The 17,908-nt window shown below is 43.9% G+C and overlaps 1 protein-coding gene across 4 annotated transcripts in view; it reads right to left on the reverse strand.

Annotated features, from left to right (window-relative positions):
• Positions 1-5,007: 5,007 nt before the first annotated feature.
• LOC123757619 (protein CASP) overlaps positions 5,008-17,908 on the reverse strand; it is a 285,090-nt gene continuing 272,189 nt past the window's right edge. For all 4 annotated transcript variants that reach the window (XM_069326988.1, XM_045741432.2, XM_069326987.1 and 1 more), the window contains 2 exons: positions 16,162-16,323; positions 5,008-5,445 (listed from right to left, as the gene is read on the reverse strand). In XM_069326988.1, coding sequence (XP_069183089.1) covers positions 5,197-5,445; positions 16,162-16,323 — 411 coding nt within the window. In that variant the 3' untranslated portion in view covers positions 5,008-5,196. The remainder of the gene's footprint in view (positions 5,446-16,161; positions 16,324-17,908) is intronic.

Below are 17,908 nucleotides of genomic sequence, written 5' to 3' on the forward strand. Positions count from 1 at the left end.
TATAGCCCAGCTTGTTCGCCCCAGACGTTTGTCTGGCTGGTGTAGGTTATCTTGAGGTTATCTTGAGATGATTTCGGGGCTTTTTAGTGTCCCCGCGGCCCGGTCCTCGACCAGGCCTCCACCCCCAGGAAGCAGCCCGTGACAGCTGACTAACACCCAGGTACCTATTTTACTGCTAGGTAACAGGGGCATAGGGTGAAAGAAACTCTGCCCATTGTTTCTCGCCGGCGCTTGGGATCGAACCCAGGACCACAGGATCACAAGTCCAGTGTGCTGTCCGCTCGGCCGACCGGCTCCCTTGTAGCCCAGCCCAGCTTGTTCGCCCCAGACGTTTGTCTGGCTGGTGTAGCCCATCTTGTTCGTCCCAGACGTTTGTCTGGCTGGTGGAGCCCAGCTTGTTCGTCCCAGACGTTTGTCTGGCTGGTGGAGCCCAGCTTGTTCGTCCCAGACGTTTGTCTGGCTGGTGGTGCCCAGCTTGTTCGTCCCAGACGTTTGTCTGGCTGGTGGAGCCCAGCTTGTCCGTCCCAGACGTTTGTCTGGCTGGTGTAGCCCAGCTTGTTCGTCCCAGACGTTTGTCTGGCTGGTGGAGCCCAGCTTGTCCGTCCCAGACGTTTGTCTGGCTGGTGTAGCCCAGCTTGTTCGTCCCAGACGTTTGTCTGGCTGGTGTAGCCCAGCTTGTATGTCCCAGACGCTTGTCTGGCTGGTGTAGCCCAGCTTGTTCGTCCCAGACGTTTGTCTGGCTGGTGTAGCCCAGCTTGTTCGTCCCAGACGTTTGTCTGGCTGGCGTAGCCTAGCTTGTTCGTCACAGACGTCTGTCGAGGGAAGGCAGCCCTAGGCGCATGCAGCCCGAGTACTGAAGGTAACTCCTGGCTCTCGCACCCACAAAACCAACACCACACGCAAAGCACAGTGCAGTAGTGACACCGGAGCCAGAGCACACAACCATCGCCTATAGCATCAGCCTCAAGAACTGAGGTGTGGGTAGCCGGCGCTTACCTTTCTGGGTGCCTGTTCCGGTCGATGGCAGACATAGAATGCTTCCAACCACACGGGGGCTTCTATAGGCCATTGCTCCCCTTGCCTCTCTGAGGGGGCCCGGTTCTGGCCGTGGTCCCCGGTAGGCCTAAGAACTCCATACACATGACTGATGCCAAAGTCTGACATTAGCATATCAGCCTGGGATAGCTCCGGGGAGCCGACGGGGCTCCCCCAGAAAAGGCTTTCGACAGTTCCACATAAGAGGTTCCTCTGGAAACTGGAAAATATTGGAGGAGTGACAGGTAAGCTTCTAACATGGATGAAAAATTTTCTGACTGATAGAAAAATGAGGGCAGTAATCATGCCCTGTTATGGGCATGATTGGGCATGATTAATGAGGGCAGTAAATGCCATGTTATGGAATGTGGAATAGGAGAACATAGACCCCACACAACCTATATATTATATAAGAAATCTTTAAAGAATTCTGATAAAAAAAAAAAAGAGATCTAGGGGTGGTTGTAGATAGAAAACTATCACCTGAGGACCACAAAGAATATTGTGCGAGGAGCCTATGCCACGCTTTCTAACTTCAGAATTGCTTTTAAATACATGGATGGCGATATACTAAAGAAATTGTTCACAAATTTTTGTTTTGGCCAAAGCTAGAATATGCAGCAATTGTGTGGTGCCCATATCCTAAGAAGCACATCAACAGACTGGAAAAGGTGCAAAGACATGCTACTAAGTGGCTCCCGGTTGGAACAAGTTAGGTGAGAAGGTGGTGAAGGCCAAGATCGTCAGTATTTTCAAAGCGTTATATGACAAAGAGTGCTGGGAAGACGGGACACCACGAGCGTAGCTCTCATCCTGTAACTACACTTAGGTAATTACATAAAGAAACATTACAAATACCCTGTATATTAATTTTCTGTGGCCCATTGAAAGACTTGATTAACAATCGGTTGGAGGTTTGTTGTTTCTTCTATATTGTCTACTCTTAAAAATCATGGTGTCATCTGCAAAGGAAGTGTAGCAAGTATATTATGTCAGTAATATACTTGCTCCATATTCTCATTAGCTTATGTGCAGATGATGAGATGGGTCTGTTAATCCTCATGTAAGTGTTAAAAGGACCAACACCATCATGTGATGGAAGCAATCAACACCCTCATGTTATTTCTACTTAGTCCACTAATTACAATTAATACCTCTTCCTAAACCTGCTAGAGGTTGGAAGATGCTCGAGACATACCACACATCTTCAGCATTCACCAACAACAATGTAACACTTGACGTGTCCAGTTCCTACCCTCATAAGATGCCTCATCTTTGACACACAGCAGACAGCCAGTCTCTGACCACATCAAGCTTCCACGCTCTAGTCCAGCAACGAGGTATTCGACTTCACCTGCATTCAGAGCCACGCTCTACACAATCACTCTGCTTCCGAGCTCTCTACCCCCGGCCTCACTGGACTCTCTGCCCTGTTCCAGGCTTCATCTCAGCTACTACGACACTTCACTACATTGCCAACAAACTGACTACTGTAACAAAAACTATACAGTAGCGATTACGGCAATCCTGTAGAGACAGGACACCAGTTTCAACATACAGGCTTGGGGTAGGAGTTGAACGACAGGTACCAGAGCTGAGGCATAACCCAATATGGTGCAGAGCATCAAAATGGTGAAAGGTAAAAGGTAAAGCAGACGAGTATGCAGGACAACCATATACGTGCTGTACATGTAATCATTCGTTACATTGGTGACCCAGTGTGTGTTGACAATACCCAGCCACCTAGCCCCGACAAACTACAACACGTCCTCTCACTGGAGTTCATCCACCATTACTGCCAGCTGTCAACCGCTGCCACCTGTCGTGGAACGCTGCCTGCAACCTTGCCACAGCTACGACTTTCACTGTGATTATCTTTGCTACATCTTGCTGCATCAAGGTCATCGCTTACACATCCGACAGCTTCATTAGTAACTACATCATGCGGGATCTATATCCTGTCCTGTCAACTCTCCATCGCTGCTAGGGCACTGCTGTTACGATAGGGACTCCCACCACAGATGCTCCTTCATCAGATTCATCTACCACATTCACTTCACCCTGCTACTCTACCACTCAAGCACTTCACTTGCACAGTATAGGACCTACAGCTTGCGCTTCCAATTCTTCGTCGCTGCCAGGACAATTGAGTTCTAACAGTGATTTCCTTGTTGTCCTGACTTGTCTACATTCCTTCCTATGGACCTAGTGCCTGAGCCCATCCGGCCCAGATCTACACGTTCCACCAGAGACCAAAAATGTAACAACCATGCACATTCTTCTCTCCTGCTACAGTGAGCTCGTTTGCATGCTGCCTGCATCTTTTGGTACCGGATCCACATGCTCTACAGCGACCCAAGGAACAATAGCCTCATATTTATGTTTTATTCCTTTTCTTTCATCCCCTGGAAGGGGGAGTTATGTAGCAAGTATATTATGTCAGTAATGTACCTGCTCCATATTCTCTAGCTTATGTGCAGATAATGAGATGAGTCTGTCAATTCTACTTAGTTCACTAATTACAATTAATACCTCTTCCCAAACCTACTAGAGGATGGTCAGGCAAGGTGTGGACTGGTAATATAAGCAGTCGATAGTGAATTATCATCATTTCGGGCTATTCATGCCCGTGCCACCTCTTGGGTGGCTTAATCTTTATCAATCAATCAATCAATCATCAGTCTAGTTCCAACAATGGTTCAGTATAGATGTTCGAGAGATTCCACACATCTTCAACATTCACCAACAATAATGTAACACTCGAAGTGTCCAGTTCCTACCCTCACAAGATACTACAGCTTCGACACAAAGCAAACAGCCAGGTACTGGCTGCATCATGCTTCCATGCTCTCATCCCACATCGAGCTCTTCGACTCTGTCCGCATTCAGAGTGCCGTGCTCTACACACTCATCTAGCATCTGAGCTCTCTACCTCCGGCCTCACTCAGCTCTCTACCCTGCTCAAGGCCTTGTCTTAACTTTTACAACACTTCACTACACTGCCAACAAACTGCCTGCTGTAACCAAGACTATACTAAATAATATAAAAAACACTGATCTCTGTGTCTAATCAACCAAATATGTAAATGTTACATGTTATGTGCTACAAATATGTTACATGTAATTATAAGTTACAAAATAGTTTGTATCCTTGTGTCTGATATGAGGATGAGGAAAAAGTACCAGAGCAAACACAGTACCCTAGGGGACTGAGCTTTTTATGGTGGAAGATCCATATTTTACTCTGTTACAATCTCGGTTCTATTTGTTACGAAGTTAAAAATCTATCTCCCTACTTTGCCAGTTTTCCTTTCATGCGTATTAATACCAAGTCATATTTGTCGAAAGCTTTTGTGAAATCTGTGAATATTATATATGCATTTTGTTTGTTTTCCATGGCATCTGCAGCCATGTCACAGTGGTCTAACAATTGTTAGAGGCAAGAGTGCCCCTGTCATGAACCTGTGTTGCATGGGGTTATGTAGATGTTGTGATTGCATGCGTTTTGTGCTTTTACTTCTTAGCACTCATTCAAAGAGTTTTATGATGTGTGATGTTAGAGCCATTGGTCTATAATTTTATGCATCTGTTTTACTACTTCCTCTGTGGAGTGACACAATCTTCTCTGTTTTAAGTATGACTGGGATACCACCAGTATCTAGGCTCCATCTCCAAAAGTGACTGTCAAAATAAAATTTTTGAATAAAAAAAAAATTCTATTGCTAAGTTATTAACAATATTATATTTAACTTTATATGTTAGTTACGGACACAGTTCATTACATTTATTACTTCATGTTAATACATTATGTCTTCCAATTTTGTACAAAACTTTTATTAATGTCAAAATGTTTTTCATTTAAAACAAAACTAGTTACCTATACATTTAGAGACCCTTCTCCTCTAAACACAGACATATTTGACTCAATAAAGGCTGCTACAACTGTTATACTTGTATTTGAATGAAAATACATTCAACTTATATTTTATATTTCATGGAATGAGGAACAATGTAAGCTAATCTCACAATTTACTTAATAAAATACAATAAAAGTTTAATTATCCTTTGACAAAAAACATAAAATACATCAATATGAAGCAGTCTGCTATGTTCAATGCACAATTTGCTTAATTAATCAAAATTTATAAACGACTATAGTAACTACTGAGGCTGAAGTTTCAAGGCTGCTACATTAAAAGAATCGCCTTTATGCTGGGCAATTAGTGAAAGCAATTTCAGCTTGTTTTGGTGAGCATTGGACGACTCCAGTTCATACATTGTAGCCAAATTTAGTACAATGGCTTCATGTAGGAATCGTTCTGGTTGGGAAAAGACAGCACCCTCCACTAAATTGATAGCTTCACTAACACGACCAGTATACATTAGACACACTCCTAAATTGTTGATGACCTGCAAAATAAAAGAAAGATATTACTGCACATCTGTCACAACCAACAATCATTTAAAAAAATGCATTTACCTCAATACAATACACAAAATAAACAAAAATAATCCCAAAATTTTAATCTGCAATAACAAATTTTCTGTGGAGAGCCGAAGGGAGATAATCTTCAATTATCTCTAAAACTGGAACTTCAACTTTGTGACGATTTGAAAAATCCAGATTCTGACCGATTCTCACATAATTTTTTACATATTATGTGAATAGTTCTTAGTTCCAAGGTTTAATCCACGTCATCCACGTTGGTATTCATAATTCCATAATTTTGGGAGTTACACATTTTTTCGTCTAAAAAATAGTGCATAATTTGACGGCAACAGTGATTATTTTTTTACGTACATTATAATCTCAAAAAAACAGCGTTGAATGTAATGAAACGCCATTCTCTGGGTGAGACCCGGAGGCTCCCCAGAGCTATACCAGGCTGAAATGCTAATGTCAGACTTTGGCATCAGTCATGTGTATGGAGTTCTTAGGGCCTACCAGGGACCACGGCCAGAACCTGGCCCCCTCAGAGAGGCAAGGGGAGCAATGGCCTATAGAAACCCCTGTGTGGTTGGAAGCATTCTATGTCTGCCATCGACCGGGTCAAACATCCAGAAAGGTAAGCATCCCAAAACAAACCCCCTATTCTGGTAAAAAATTGCTATCAAAAGCCAAACTAGTGGATAGAACTCCCCAACAGAAAACAAGCAAACAAGTACGACGTCACACGTCACTGCTCCTCTGTCTGCGCAGCTTCCCCCTTCCCGGGAGGGGGAAGGGGAAGCCCTAGACCTCTCATGCCAGATATCCACCAATCAGTTCTGAGGCTGGATGTCAAAACACGCGAAAAACTGCCAACCGGAGGGAGGGAGGGTTGCCGGTGCCTCTAGGTCTCACCCAGAAAATGGCGTTTCATTACATTCAATGCTGGTTTTCTGGGGGAAGCCCCGTCGACTCCCCTGGAGCTAACTACCCACAGAGGAAGGTCAAAGGGACGGATCCGGGAGGAGAACACCACATACCCCTTAACGGAAAGCGAGACAACTGGCTGCAATCACCAACCCAAGGCACAACATGCCTGAACGAGCCCGGGAACGACACGAGACACTTAGAAGCCAGGCCCTTGTACGACAGCCACAAAAACCCGTGCCCGAAGTCAGCAAGGACACGCCGCCAAGACGGCACCAAGAGCAGCGAAACCATGAAAGCCACGGGCAAAGAACACAGGCTGGCTAGCCAAAATAACACGGCGGACGACCTGGGACACCTCCCGCGAACAGGGAAGAATGGAACCGGATCAACTGAAAGCGCGCCCAGGACACAAACGCCGCGGCGTGCAAATAACAGCGGAGGGCCGAAACTGAACACAAAACATGACACACCCCCGGCCCGACCAACCAAGCACCAACAAACCAAGGACTCCCCCGGAACGCTACAGCCTCACCCCATGCTAAAAAAGAGGGAGATGCCTGGAACCAAACAAATCAAACGCCATGACCGAAGGAGAGCAAGAAGCTCAGCAACCAGAACCCTAGAGGCAACCGCCAACAGGAAAAGAGCCGTCAAAACAAACCCGAACCGAAGGGGCCACCACCAACCGAGGAGCAGAAAGAGAACGCTGCCCAGAGACGAGGACGGCCCAAGAACAGGCAGGAGGTGAAACAACGCACAAGACAACCTACGAACGCCGCGGATGTAACACCAAGACAGAGAGCAAACCAAAGCGGCTACGCCAGCCCCACACAAAACGAGGCGACAGTATACGGCAAGTCTATAGCCCCCAACCCCCACCAGAAAAGTCAAGCAGACGCCAACAAACGCAGCCATCTAAGAAGGGACAGAAGGAAAAGGAAGGACCACCAAATTACCCCATTACGCCAAGAAAAGCACACAGGTGAGACACCAACTACGAAGCCACCCGACCACCTACCAAAGGTGAGAGATTCGAGGCAGAACCCAACCAGCCCCGTCAAGAGTCATCCAAGCCTAGGAAGAGGTGAAGCCGCGGGAAGATCTCGGGCGTGACACCGAGGAGGCAGAGCCAGAAACCCAAGCCGGCAAAGATGGAGACGGAACGTCTGTCGAACAGAAAACCCCCCAACGCGAGCGAGCTTGCCAGGAGACCGGAAACTACGAGCCCGACACGAGACCCCAGAGAAGGAACACTGCGAGACCCCGAAAAAGCCCACAGGCAGGGGCAAGCCAGGAAAACAGAAACCCAAACCTGACAACAGGAAGGCCAAAAGGCACAAACAACACACACAACAACGTGAAGGAGTTGCACGAGGAAGGGAAGCGGTGGAAGCGGACCCCACACACAGCTGCAAGTGCAGACCTGACAGAGCCCAGGAGATGGCAGGGAAACGACAGGGGAGAGGCAAGACGAAAGAGCCAAAGTGCAACCCCAGGCAGAAAACTACAGCAAAATGTCACCCCCCACAACATCCCGACACAGTAACAAGTACCACATGTCACCGTAGCACACGTTACCAATGCACACGTGCACCAGCAATATGCACCACATACAACAGCAATATGCAACATGAAACATGCAACCAGAAGGAACGTCTCGCGGCGAAGGCAGAGAATGGCGGAGCCTGACTCCAGACAGGGCCAAACAGAGATACGAAAGAGCCCAGCAGGCCCAGGAACCCGCACACTAAGCGATCGTCAGCAGAGAGGCGGGACCAAGAGCCAAAGCCCAACCCCAACAAGCACAACTAGGGGAAAACAGAGAATCCAATGTTCCATCAAAGTTTTTATCTCACCTTGTAAGCATGGACATTACCTAAATAAACATTTGAACCCAATTTGAATGTACTGTACATGGAAAAGCTAAGCCAGGTACAGCAAGACCGGCAAGGAATGAGGGACCCAAAAAGCAAGGGAACAAATAACCCAAACAAGGAAGGCCCCGGGAAGCACAGAAGGGCTGAACAAAATGCCACAAGTGCACTCCAGCGATTACCGCAGTATCAAAACCGCAGCAAAATGTCACCACAAAACACTCTTGACACAGGAACATACACCACAAAATAGGCACCACCACTAATGCACCGAGGAACACGGTGGAGGTGGGGCCTCGAACACAAGCACGAAACCTGTTTGATGGGGTTCTGGGAGTTCATCTACTCCCCAAGCCCGCATGGGTGGACATCCATATGAGTGGGACTGGATGGGCACAGTCAGGAGCTGCCCCATATGGCCTCCAGAAGTCACCTGCGGGCTGACGTCCGAATCGGGAGGTTAGGAACAAGAGCTGCCACATATGAGCCAATAGGCCTGTCGCAGGCACCCCTGTTAGTATGTTCCATGTACTCATGTACGTATGTACTCCCATTCGTACCCCTAAAAACAAACCAGCGCCTGGACGAAGGAGATGCCAGACCGCATAAACTCACCTGCAGAACAGTGGCACAGAAGGGTCAAGACAAGACAAGACAAGACAACTCGACAGAGTTCCACATAAGAGGTTGTTCTGGAAACTGGAAAATATTGGAGGGGTGACAGGTAAGCTTCTATCATGGATGAAAAGTTTTCTGACTGATAGAAAAATGAAGGCAGTAATCAGAGGCAATGTATCGGAATGGAGAGATGTCACAAGTGGAGTACCACAGGGTTCAGTTCTTGCACCAGTGATGTTTATTGTCTACATAAATGATCTACCAGTTGGTATACAGAATTATATGAACATGTTTGCTGATGATGCAAAGATAATAGGAAGGATAAGAAACTTAGATGATTGTCATGCCCTTCAAGATGACCTGGACAAAATAAGTATCTGGAGCACCACTTGGCAAATGGAATTTAATGTTAATAAATGCCATGTTATGGAATGTGGAATAGGAGAACATAGACCCCACACAACCTATATATTATGTGAGAAATCTTTAAAGAATTCTGATAAAGAAAGAGATCTAGGGGTGGTTCTAGATAGAAAACCATCACCTGAGGACCACATAAAGAATATTGTGCGAGGAGCCTATGCCACGCTTTCTAATTTCAGAATTGCTTTTAACCCTTAAAGTGCACATCACGTCATATGACGTGTTGGACGTTGTTCCAGTCAACTGCGCATCACGTCATATGATGTGTTGGAGTACTACGCAAGATTTAAACGGCCCGCGGATACACGGGGTTCACCACACCTTCATCAGGGCTCTTGTAAACAGACGCCATTTTAAAAAAAAATCGTGGGCCAAACTCCCGGGTGTTATTGGCCTCAGTATTGAGTGAGCAACCAAGCCTGACGCACGCAGCATGAGCTAACAGCACTGCTGTTCAGCTTGTGACCACAGCATCGCCTAAAAATGCCAAAATATACTTGTTCATGCTATTATGTAGCGATGATATTATTACAGAAGACCCTGACTGTGATAAAACTGACCAGGGTTCTGATAATAGCAGGATTGTGGTGATATTTAGTGCTGTGCGCCATGGAGGGAGGAGTAATGCTGTGGGAGGGAGGATGGTGGCGATGTCTTCTGACTGTGTGTGGCCACCTTTTATTGACTGCACTCAGCATACCAGCTTAGTGGTTCACTATGGTGAACACAAATGTAGATACTTATATATAACGTGTGTATAGAGGGTATAAACAGCAAGAGAAAGTTTAGAGCCGCCATTTTGGTGAGGGCGGTGGCGTCGTCTGCACGACGCCACCGTGCAGACGACGGTGTTGTTTACTGGTTACCACGATGGTCTTTGGGCACCATACCTGTTTATTTGTACAAGTATGGTGATTTAAACAGGTAGATATTTATATATAATGTGTGTATATAGCGTAATAACACCACACAGTATTGTTGGAGGAGAAATATTAGTGCGTCTGGCCTTGAGGGCGGCAGCCATCAGCTGACTGTGTGAGGTCCTATGTCTTTGTGCCTTTACTCACCATACAAGCTTAGATGTACAGTTATGGTGAACAAAACATGTAGATACTTATATATAACGTCTGTATATAGTGAATTATAGAAAAAACAGTATTGTGGGAGGAGAATGTGGGTGAGTCAGATAACTGGAGGGAGGGCGGGAGTGGCTGGCTGGTACACGGCAATCACTCCTCATTACTTTTTGACTCATAACAGCTACTTAGTGGTTCGTTATAGTGAACAAAACATGCAGATACTTATATATAACCTGTGCTTATAGTGTAATAACCGACAAAGTATTTGTTCACCGATTGATGAACATAATTGAACCAACAATATGCACACCATACTTTTGAGTACAGCAATGATTCACTCATTTTATTATATAAATATATCAAACTACACACTATTGAATAATATTACAGCAAAAAAACTATGAAAAATCAATCAGAGACATTGAAATAATTAGGTACTGTAACCCCGCGATTATCCGGGATTCGAACATCCGAAAAACGCCCTTATACGGCCAAAATCGTGAATGGATAAAGTTATCACAATATCCGGCCAAAATAGCCACAGGGACCGGATTAAAGCAGGTTTTCTGCAGAAATTACACTATCCGGTCAGTCCCCCAGATAATCGTGCCTTTGTCCGTATATGAAAACATGAGGCAGGCCATACGGTATTAATCCCGTCTGCCCGAGACTCGAGGCGCATGGTGGGGTGGGTGGGTGGTGTTGGGAGGGTGGGAGGGGTGCATCAGGAGGGACTACCTGGGTACAGGAATTACCATTAATTTTAGAACAAATAATCATAGCCAAAAACAAATAAAATAACTACTAGTAATTATGTAATAACAAATAAATAAGTTTCCTAAAAGCATTGTGCACAGGCTGAAGTTTCCTTAAAAAATATTGTGAATTTTTTTCCTCCTGGCGGCCTACATAACGCGTTATGGCTGCCCCAAGTGGACCTGTCCAACACTGGTCAACCCATGTGCGTCCGTCCCTCGTGTTATACACAGTGCTGCGCCATTAGTGAAATATTTTTTTAAATAACTTTTTTATTTTCATAGTAACTTTGAACATTTTTGGCCAAGACTATGTCTGGTAGCAGCATCAATCGTTCTGGAGGTGTTAAGAGGAAGAAAGTTGTCCTAACAATTAAAGACAAGTCACAGTTATACGCCTCAACCAATGCGGCCTCACAGTGTTGCGCCATTAGTGAAATATTTTTTTAAATAACTTTCTTAATTTTCATAGTAATTTTGAACATTTTTGGCCAAGAATATGTCTGGTAGCAGCATCAATCGTTCTGGAAGTGTTAAGAGGAAGAAGATTGTCCTAGGAATTAAAGACAAGTTACGTGTTGTTCAAACAGTGAGGCGTCACAGGCAGCCAAGCGCCTTCAACAAGTGAGGCGCCACAGGCAAGCCAAGCTCCTTCAACAAGTGAGGCATTATAGGCAAGCCAAGCGCTTTCAACAAGTGAGGCGCCACAGGCAAGCCAAGCGCTTTCAACAAGTGAGGCGCAAGCAAGCGCCTTTAACAAGTGAGGCGTCACAGGCAAGCCAAGCGCCTTCAACAAGTGAGGGCATGCAAGCGCTTCAACAAGTGAGGTGCAAGCAAGCACCTTCAACAAGTGAGGCCTCACAGGCAACCCAAATGCCCTCAACCAGTGAGGCTTCAGCAGCTGGCAGTCAAAACTAACTTAGCTTAATGAACTGTACAGTAATTTTAAGTGTTAATTTTAGTGTTGTGTTAGTATAGGTTACGTAAATTGTTAAGAATTTTTAACTTCAAGATGTGTGGCATCAATCAAGAAGACGAACACCAACAAGGTAAGTTGAGGTTTCTAGTTGAATATTTAATAATTGTATGTGGCAAGGCAATTCAAATTATGTTGTTTGTAGTATAAAAATAGTTGGAAATGGTCACTTTTGGACTCGTAGGTGAAAAAGTACCATTATCCGAAAAATGTGATAATCCGGCTGGGGGTCCTTCCCATATAGTCCGGATGATCGAGTGGAGACAGTAATTATCTCTTTGTGGCAACTCCGGCCTGACAGCTGGCGAGCAACAGACCGCCTGGGACACATGCTGAGTCAGCGCCTATAATTTGCCAGACTTCCCCGCCCTATAACGGGCAATATATGCCACTTACGATTTTATTATTATTTTTCCCGTGATCAGTGAACACAAATTAACAGGTTAGGAAGAAAAAATATTTTTTTTTTTTCAAAATGATATGCGCCTGTGGGGATGACAGGATATTAAACCCCGAGCATGTTAAGGGTTAAATACATGGATGGCGATATACTAAAGAAATTGTTCACAACTTTTGTTAGGCCAAAGCTAGAATATGCAGCGGTTGTGTGGTGCCCATATCTTAAGAAGCACATCAACAAACTGGAAAAGGTGCAAAGACATGCTATTAAGTGGCTCCCAGAACTGAAATGCAAGAGCTACGAGGAGAGGTTAGAGGCATTAAATATGCCAAAACTAGAAGACAGAAGAAAAAGAGGTGATATGATCACCACATACAAAACAGTAACAGGAATTGATAAAATCGATAGGGAAGATTTCCTGAGACCTGGAACTTTAAGAACAAGAGGTCATAGATATCAACTAGCTAAACACAAATGCCGAAGAAATATAAGAAAATACACTTTCGCAAATAGAGTGGTAGATGGTTGGAACAAGTTAGATGAGAAGGTGGTGGAGGCCAAGACCGTCAGTAGTGTCAAGGCGTTATATGACAAAGAGTGCTTGGAAGACGGGACAGCACGAGCGTAGCACACATCCTGTAACTACACTTAGATAATTACACTTAGGTAATTACACAAGCAGGAAAAAATAATTAAAACTAAATGGGTAGAACACCTGGATTAAAGCGATATAATATCAGACAGACAGTATTGTTTTCGATCTGGAAGATCCTGTGTAACGAACTTACTCAGCTTTTATGATCGAGCCACAGAGATTTTACAGGAAAGAGATGGTTGGGTTGACTGCAACTATCTGGACCTAAAAAAGGCTTTCGACAGAGTTCCCTATAAGAGGTTGTTCTGGAAACTGGAATATATTGGAAGAGTGACAGGTAAGCTACTAACATGGATGAAAAATTTCCTAACTGACAGAAAACTGAGGGCCGTAATCAGAGGAAAGGTATCGGATTGGAGGAATGTCACGAGTGGAGTACCACAGGGTTCAGTTCTCTCACCGGTATTGTTCATTGTCTACATAAACGATCTACCAGTGGGAATACAGAATTACATGAACATGTTTGCTGATGATGCTAAGATAATAGGGAAGATAAGAAACCTAGATGATTGTCATGCCCTTCAAGAAGACCTGGACAAAATAAGCATATGGAGCAACACTTGGCAAATGGAATTTAATGTGAATAAATGCCATGTTATGGAATGTGGAATTGGAGAACATAGACCCCACACTACCTATAAATTATGTGAGAAATCTTTAAAGAATTCTGACAAAGAAAGGGATCTAGGGGTGGTTCTAGATAGAAAACTGTCACCTGAGGACCACATTAACCACTTAACTGCGCCAACCAAGAAAACTCCTTTTGATTTTTCGTAACCAATTCTAAATGTGTACGAGGTTGGTTGTGTACGAAATGGACTTAGGACCTCCAGTTAGAGGCAGCCATCTTGGAAAAAAATCCCATAATGCCCTAGGGCTGCTGGCTGGGTTAGTACTGAATGAGCAACCATGGGTGGCGCACGCGCCTCTGGCTCCCAAACACCTGTCTGACGCGGTGTTGAAAGATAATACTCTGTCGGTGAGATTCAAACCTTATTGTTTGAAGAACATAAGGGTCATAATATTGGGGTAGCCAGGCGCAATATGGACCTAACACAAAGGTCAGATGCAAGTGATACAGCACCTATGAGGACGATATAGCGAGCGTATCCAGTTGTAGCTCTGAGCGTCACCCTTGCAATCCTATGCTATTTATTTAGATGATACTTAGATGAATCGTTTTCTGCGTTCAGTGATGATGCATCTGATACAAATAGCATAGATGAACAGTGTTAGCGGCTTCCATGGTGGTGTTTTCCATAGATATTTTCAAGAATATCTGAATCTCTTCCCAACTGATGGACACTTTTGAGGTAAGCTGAATCTCTTCCTGTGTGGGACCTTACAAAGCGATCTTTTCAAGACTACCTTACAAATTTATCTTTTCCTATAATCTTTTCAATACTACCTTATACTTTACAAGCTTGGTTACATACAACCTACAAGTTCTAAAGCCAAGGGTGTATGTGAGTGCATTATTTGCAAGCACACAGAATGAAGAAACAGGAAGCGAAAATTTATCTGTACCTAGTGCACTGAGAGCGAAGTCGCGCTGTGTACCATGGGCTACTTCGTTGATTATTATTCACTTCCGAAGTACTGAGTGTGTAATACAGTGTGTTACTGTGTAAATAGTGTGTGAAACTGTACATATTGTAATTTTAGTGATTTTTTAACAGGTAATATTGCGACAATAAACATTTATTGTGGACACATTACTGACACATGTATCACAGTTCCATGGAACATTATAAACATTCTACTGTATACATATTGTAAAGGACACAAAAATGCATCATATACGATAAAAAAAACAAATAAAACCGCATTGGAAATACATAAAACAAATAATTGAAAATATATTTGTGGCAACACCCGGTGCTTGAATGGCCCGCGCGACCGTTTCTGGGCGAGTCACGCACGGGCGACCAGGCCCTGATGACATCACAGCGCATCTTGTCCACGTCCCTACAGCCAAAGTAAGTGGAATTTGGTACTTATTTTTACACAGACATGTTCAGGAAAGGGAATTTATCATTTTATGAAGAAAAAAGAATTTTTTGGGAGCACTTCATTTCATGCGCACCGGGGAAATTTCTCAATAAACTCTGCGCAGCACGGTGGTTAAGAACATTGTGCGAGGAGCCTATCCTACACTTTCTAACCTCAGAATTGCTTTTAAATACATGGATGGAGAAATACTAAAGAAATTGTTCACAACTTTTATTAGACCAAAGCTGGAATATGCAGCGGTTGTATGGTGCCCATATCTTAAGAAGCACATCAACAAACTGGAAAAGGTGCAACGACATGCCACTAAGTGGCTCCCAGAACTGAAGGACAAGAGCTACGAGGAGAGGTTAGAGGCATTAAATATGCCAAAACTAGAAGACAGAAGAAAACGAGGCGATATGATCACTACGTTCAAAATAGTAACAGGAATCTATTTTTCTTTCTGAGACCGGGAACTTCAAGAACAAGAGGTCATAGATTTAAACTAACGAAACAAAGCTGCCAGAGAAATATACAAAAATTCATTTTTGTAAACAGAGTGGTAGACGGTTGGAACAATGTAAGTGAGAGGGTAGTGGAGGCCAAAACCGTCAGTAATTTCAAAGTATTATATGACAAAGAATGCTGGGCAGATGGGACACCACGAGCGTAGCTCTCATCCTGTAACTACACTTAGGTAATTATTTCACCAAATTTTAATTACACTTAAGTAATTAATTCACCAAAGCGCGAAAGTGTTAAGGAGAACAGAAATTTAATGGCGTTCATTTTGAAACTTTCCCAAAGTTGATCTGATAAAAAATTAATTTTATACAAATATTTTTTTATCAAACTGCAAGCACGAGTCACCGGCTCGGACTCAAGAGAAAAATTTTTAACGCCAGAGGTGTTAATGGAGAGCGAAAGTGTTAATATCTGGTGACAAATGCTCATCAATTACCATATAGTGGGAACTGAAAATGGTTTAGGCTTACTAGTCCATTGTTAGGGTTGAGTTTGTGGGCTTGATGCAAGATCTCTGTAGCATCCTTAAACGCATTCTGTGCAATAGAAATATATGCTGAATGTAAGAGGCCTTGAACTGGATCATGATGTGGAGGTGGAGGAGTGTGTTCTAGGTAGTGGTTGAAAGTGTCCTGTAAAGAAAAAAAGAAACTATTAACAGAATATTACACCTTAGTAGTATAATAAACTTGAGGATGTAGCCTAAAAAAATCACAATTACAGCAAAGTATATTAATATTAAGTAAACAATGATATAAACAAGACATATAGGGACAATAATACTGTAAACAGTGAATGTTTATGAGGCAAAGATCAACAAAGCATTTACAGTAATTTTATCGTGAGTTTAACCCTGAAATTGCGCATTGCATCATATGATGCTTTGACCGACTTGCAGTAAATTGAGCATCGCATCATATGATGCTTTGGAGTACTACACAAGATTTAAACGGCCCGCGGATACACGGGGTTCACCACGCCATCAGGGCACTTGTAAACAGACAACATTTTTCTAAAAAATCGTGGGCCAAATTCCAGGGTGTTAGGGGCCTCAGTATTGAGCGAGCTACCAAGCTTGACGCACGCAGTATGAGCTCACAGCACCGATGTTCAGCTTGTGACCACAGCATCGCCTAAAAATGCCATAATATACTTATTCATGCTATTATGTAGCGATGATATTATTACAGAAGACCCCTGACTGTGATAAAACTGACCAGGGTTCTGATAATAGCAGGATTGTGGTGATATTTAGCGCTGTGCTCCATGGTGCGAGGAGTAATGCTGTGGGAGGGGAGGGTAGTGGTGTTGTCTTCTGACTGTGTGTGGCCACCTTTTATTGACTGCACTCACCATACCAGCTTAGTGGTTCGCTATGTTAACACAAATGTAGATACTTATATATAACGTGTGTATAGAGGATATAAACAGCAAGAGGAGTAGGTTGGGAGCCGCCATTTTGGTGAGGGCCGTGGCGTCTTCTGCACGACTTATCATGTTGTTTACTGGTGACCACGATGGTCTTTGGGCACCATACCAATATATTTGTACAAGTATAGTGAATAAAACAGGTAGATATTTATATATAATGTGTGTATATAGCATAATAACACCACAAACAGTATTGTTGGAGGAGAAATATTAGTGCGTCTGGCCTTGAGGGCGGCCGCCACCAGCTGACTGTGTGAGGTCCTACGTCTTTGTGCCTTTACTCACCATACAAACTTAGATGTACAGTTATGGTGAACAAAACATGTAAATACTTATATATAACATCTGTATATAAAAGCAAAAACAGTATGGTGGAAGGAGAATGGTGGCAAGTCAGGTGAGGTGAGGGAGGGAGTGGCAACCAGTGGCGGGCTGCCACTGCCACTCACCATACCAACTTAGTGGTTCGTTATGGTGAACACGAATGTAGATACTTATACATAGCGTCTGTATATAGTGAATAAAAGCAAAAACAGTATTGTGGGAGGAGAATGTGGGTGAGTCAGATGACTTGAGGGAGGGAGGAAATAGCAGCCAGTGGCGGGCTGTCACTGCCACTCAGCATGCCAACTTAGTGGTTCGTTATGGTGAACACGAATGTAGATACTTATATATAACATCTGTATATAGTGAATAAAAGCAAAAACAGTATGGTGGGAGGAGAATGTGGGCGAGTGAGGTGTTGAGGGAGGGAGTGAGTGGTTGACTGGAATGTGGCAGTTACTC

The sequence above is a fragment of the Procambarus clarkii genome, chromosome 19 (assembly GCF_040958095.1).
Source record: "Procambarus clarkii isolate CNS0578487 chromosome 19, FALCON_Pclarkii_2.0, whole genome shotgun sequence".
In the NCBI taxonomy this organism is placed as follows: Eukaryota; Metazoa; Arthropoda; class Malacostraca; order Decapoda; family Cambaridae; genus Procambarus; species Procambarus clarkii.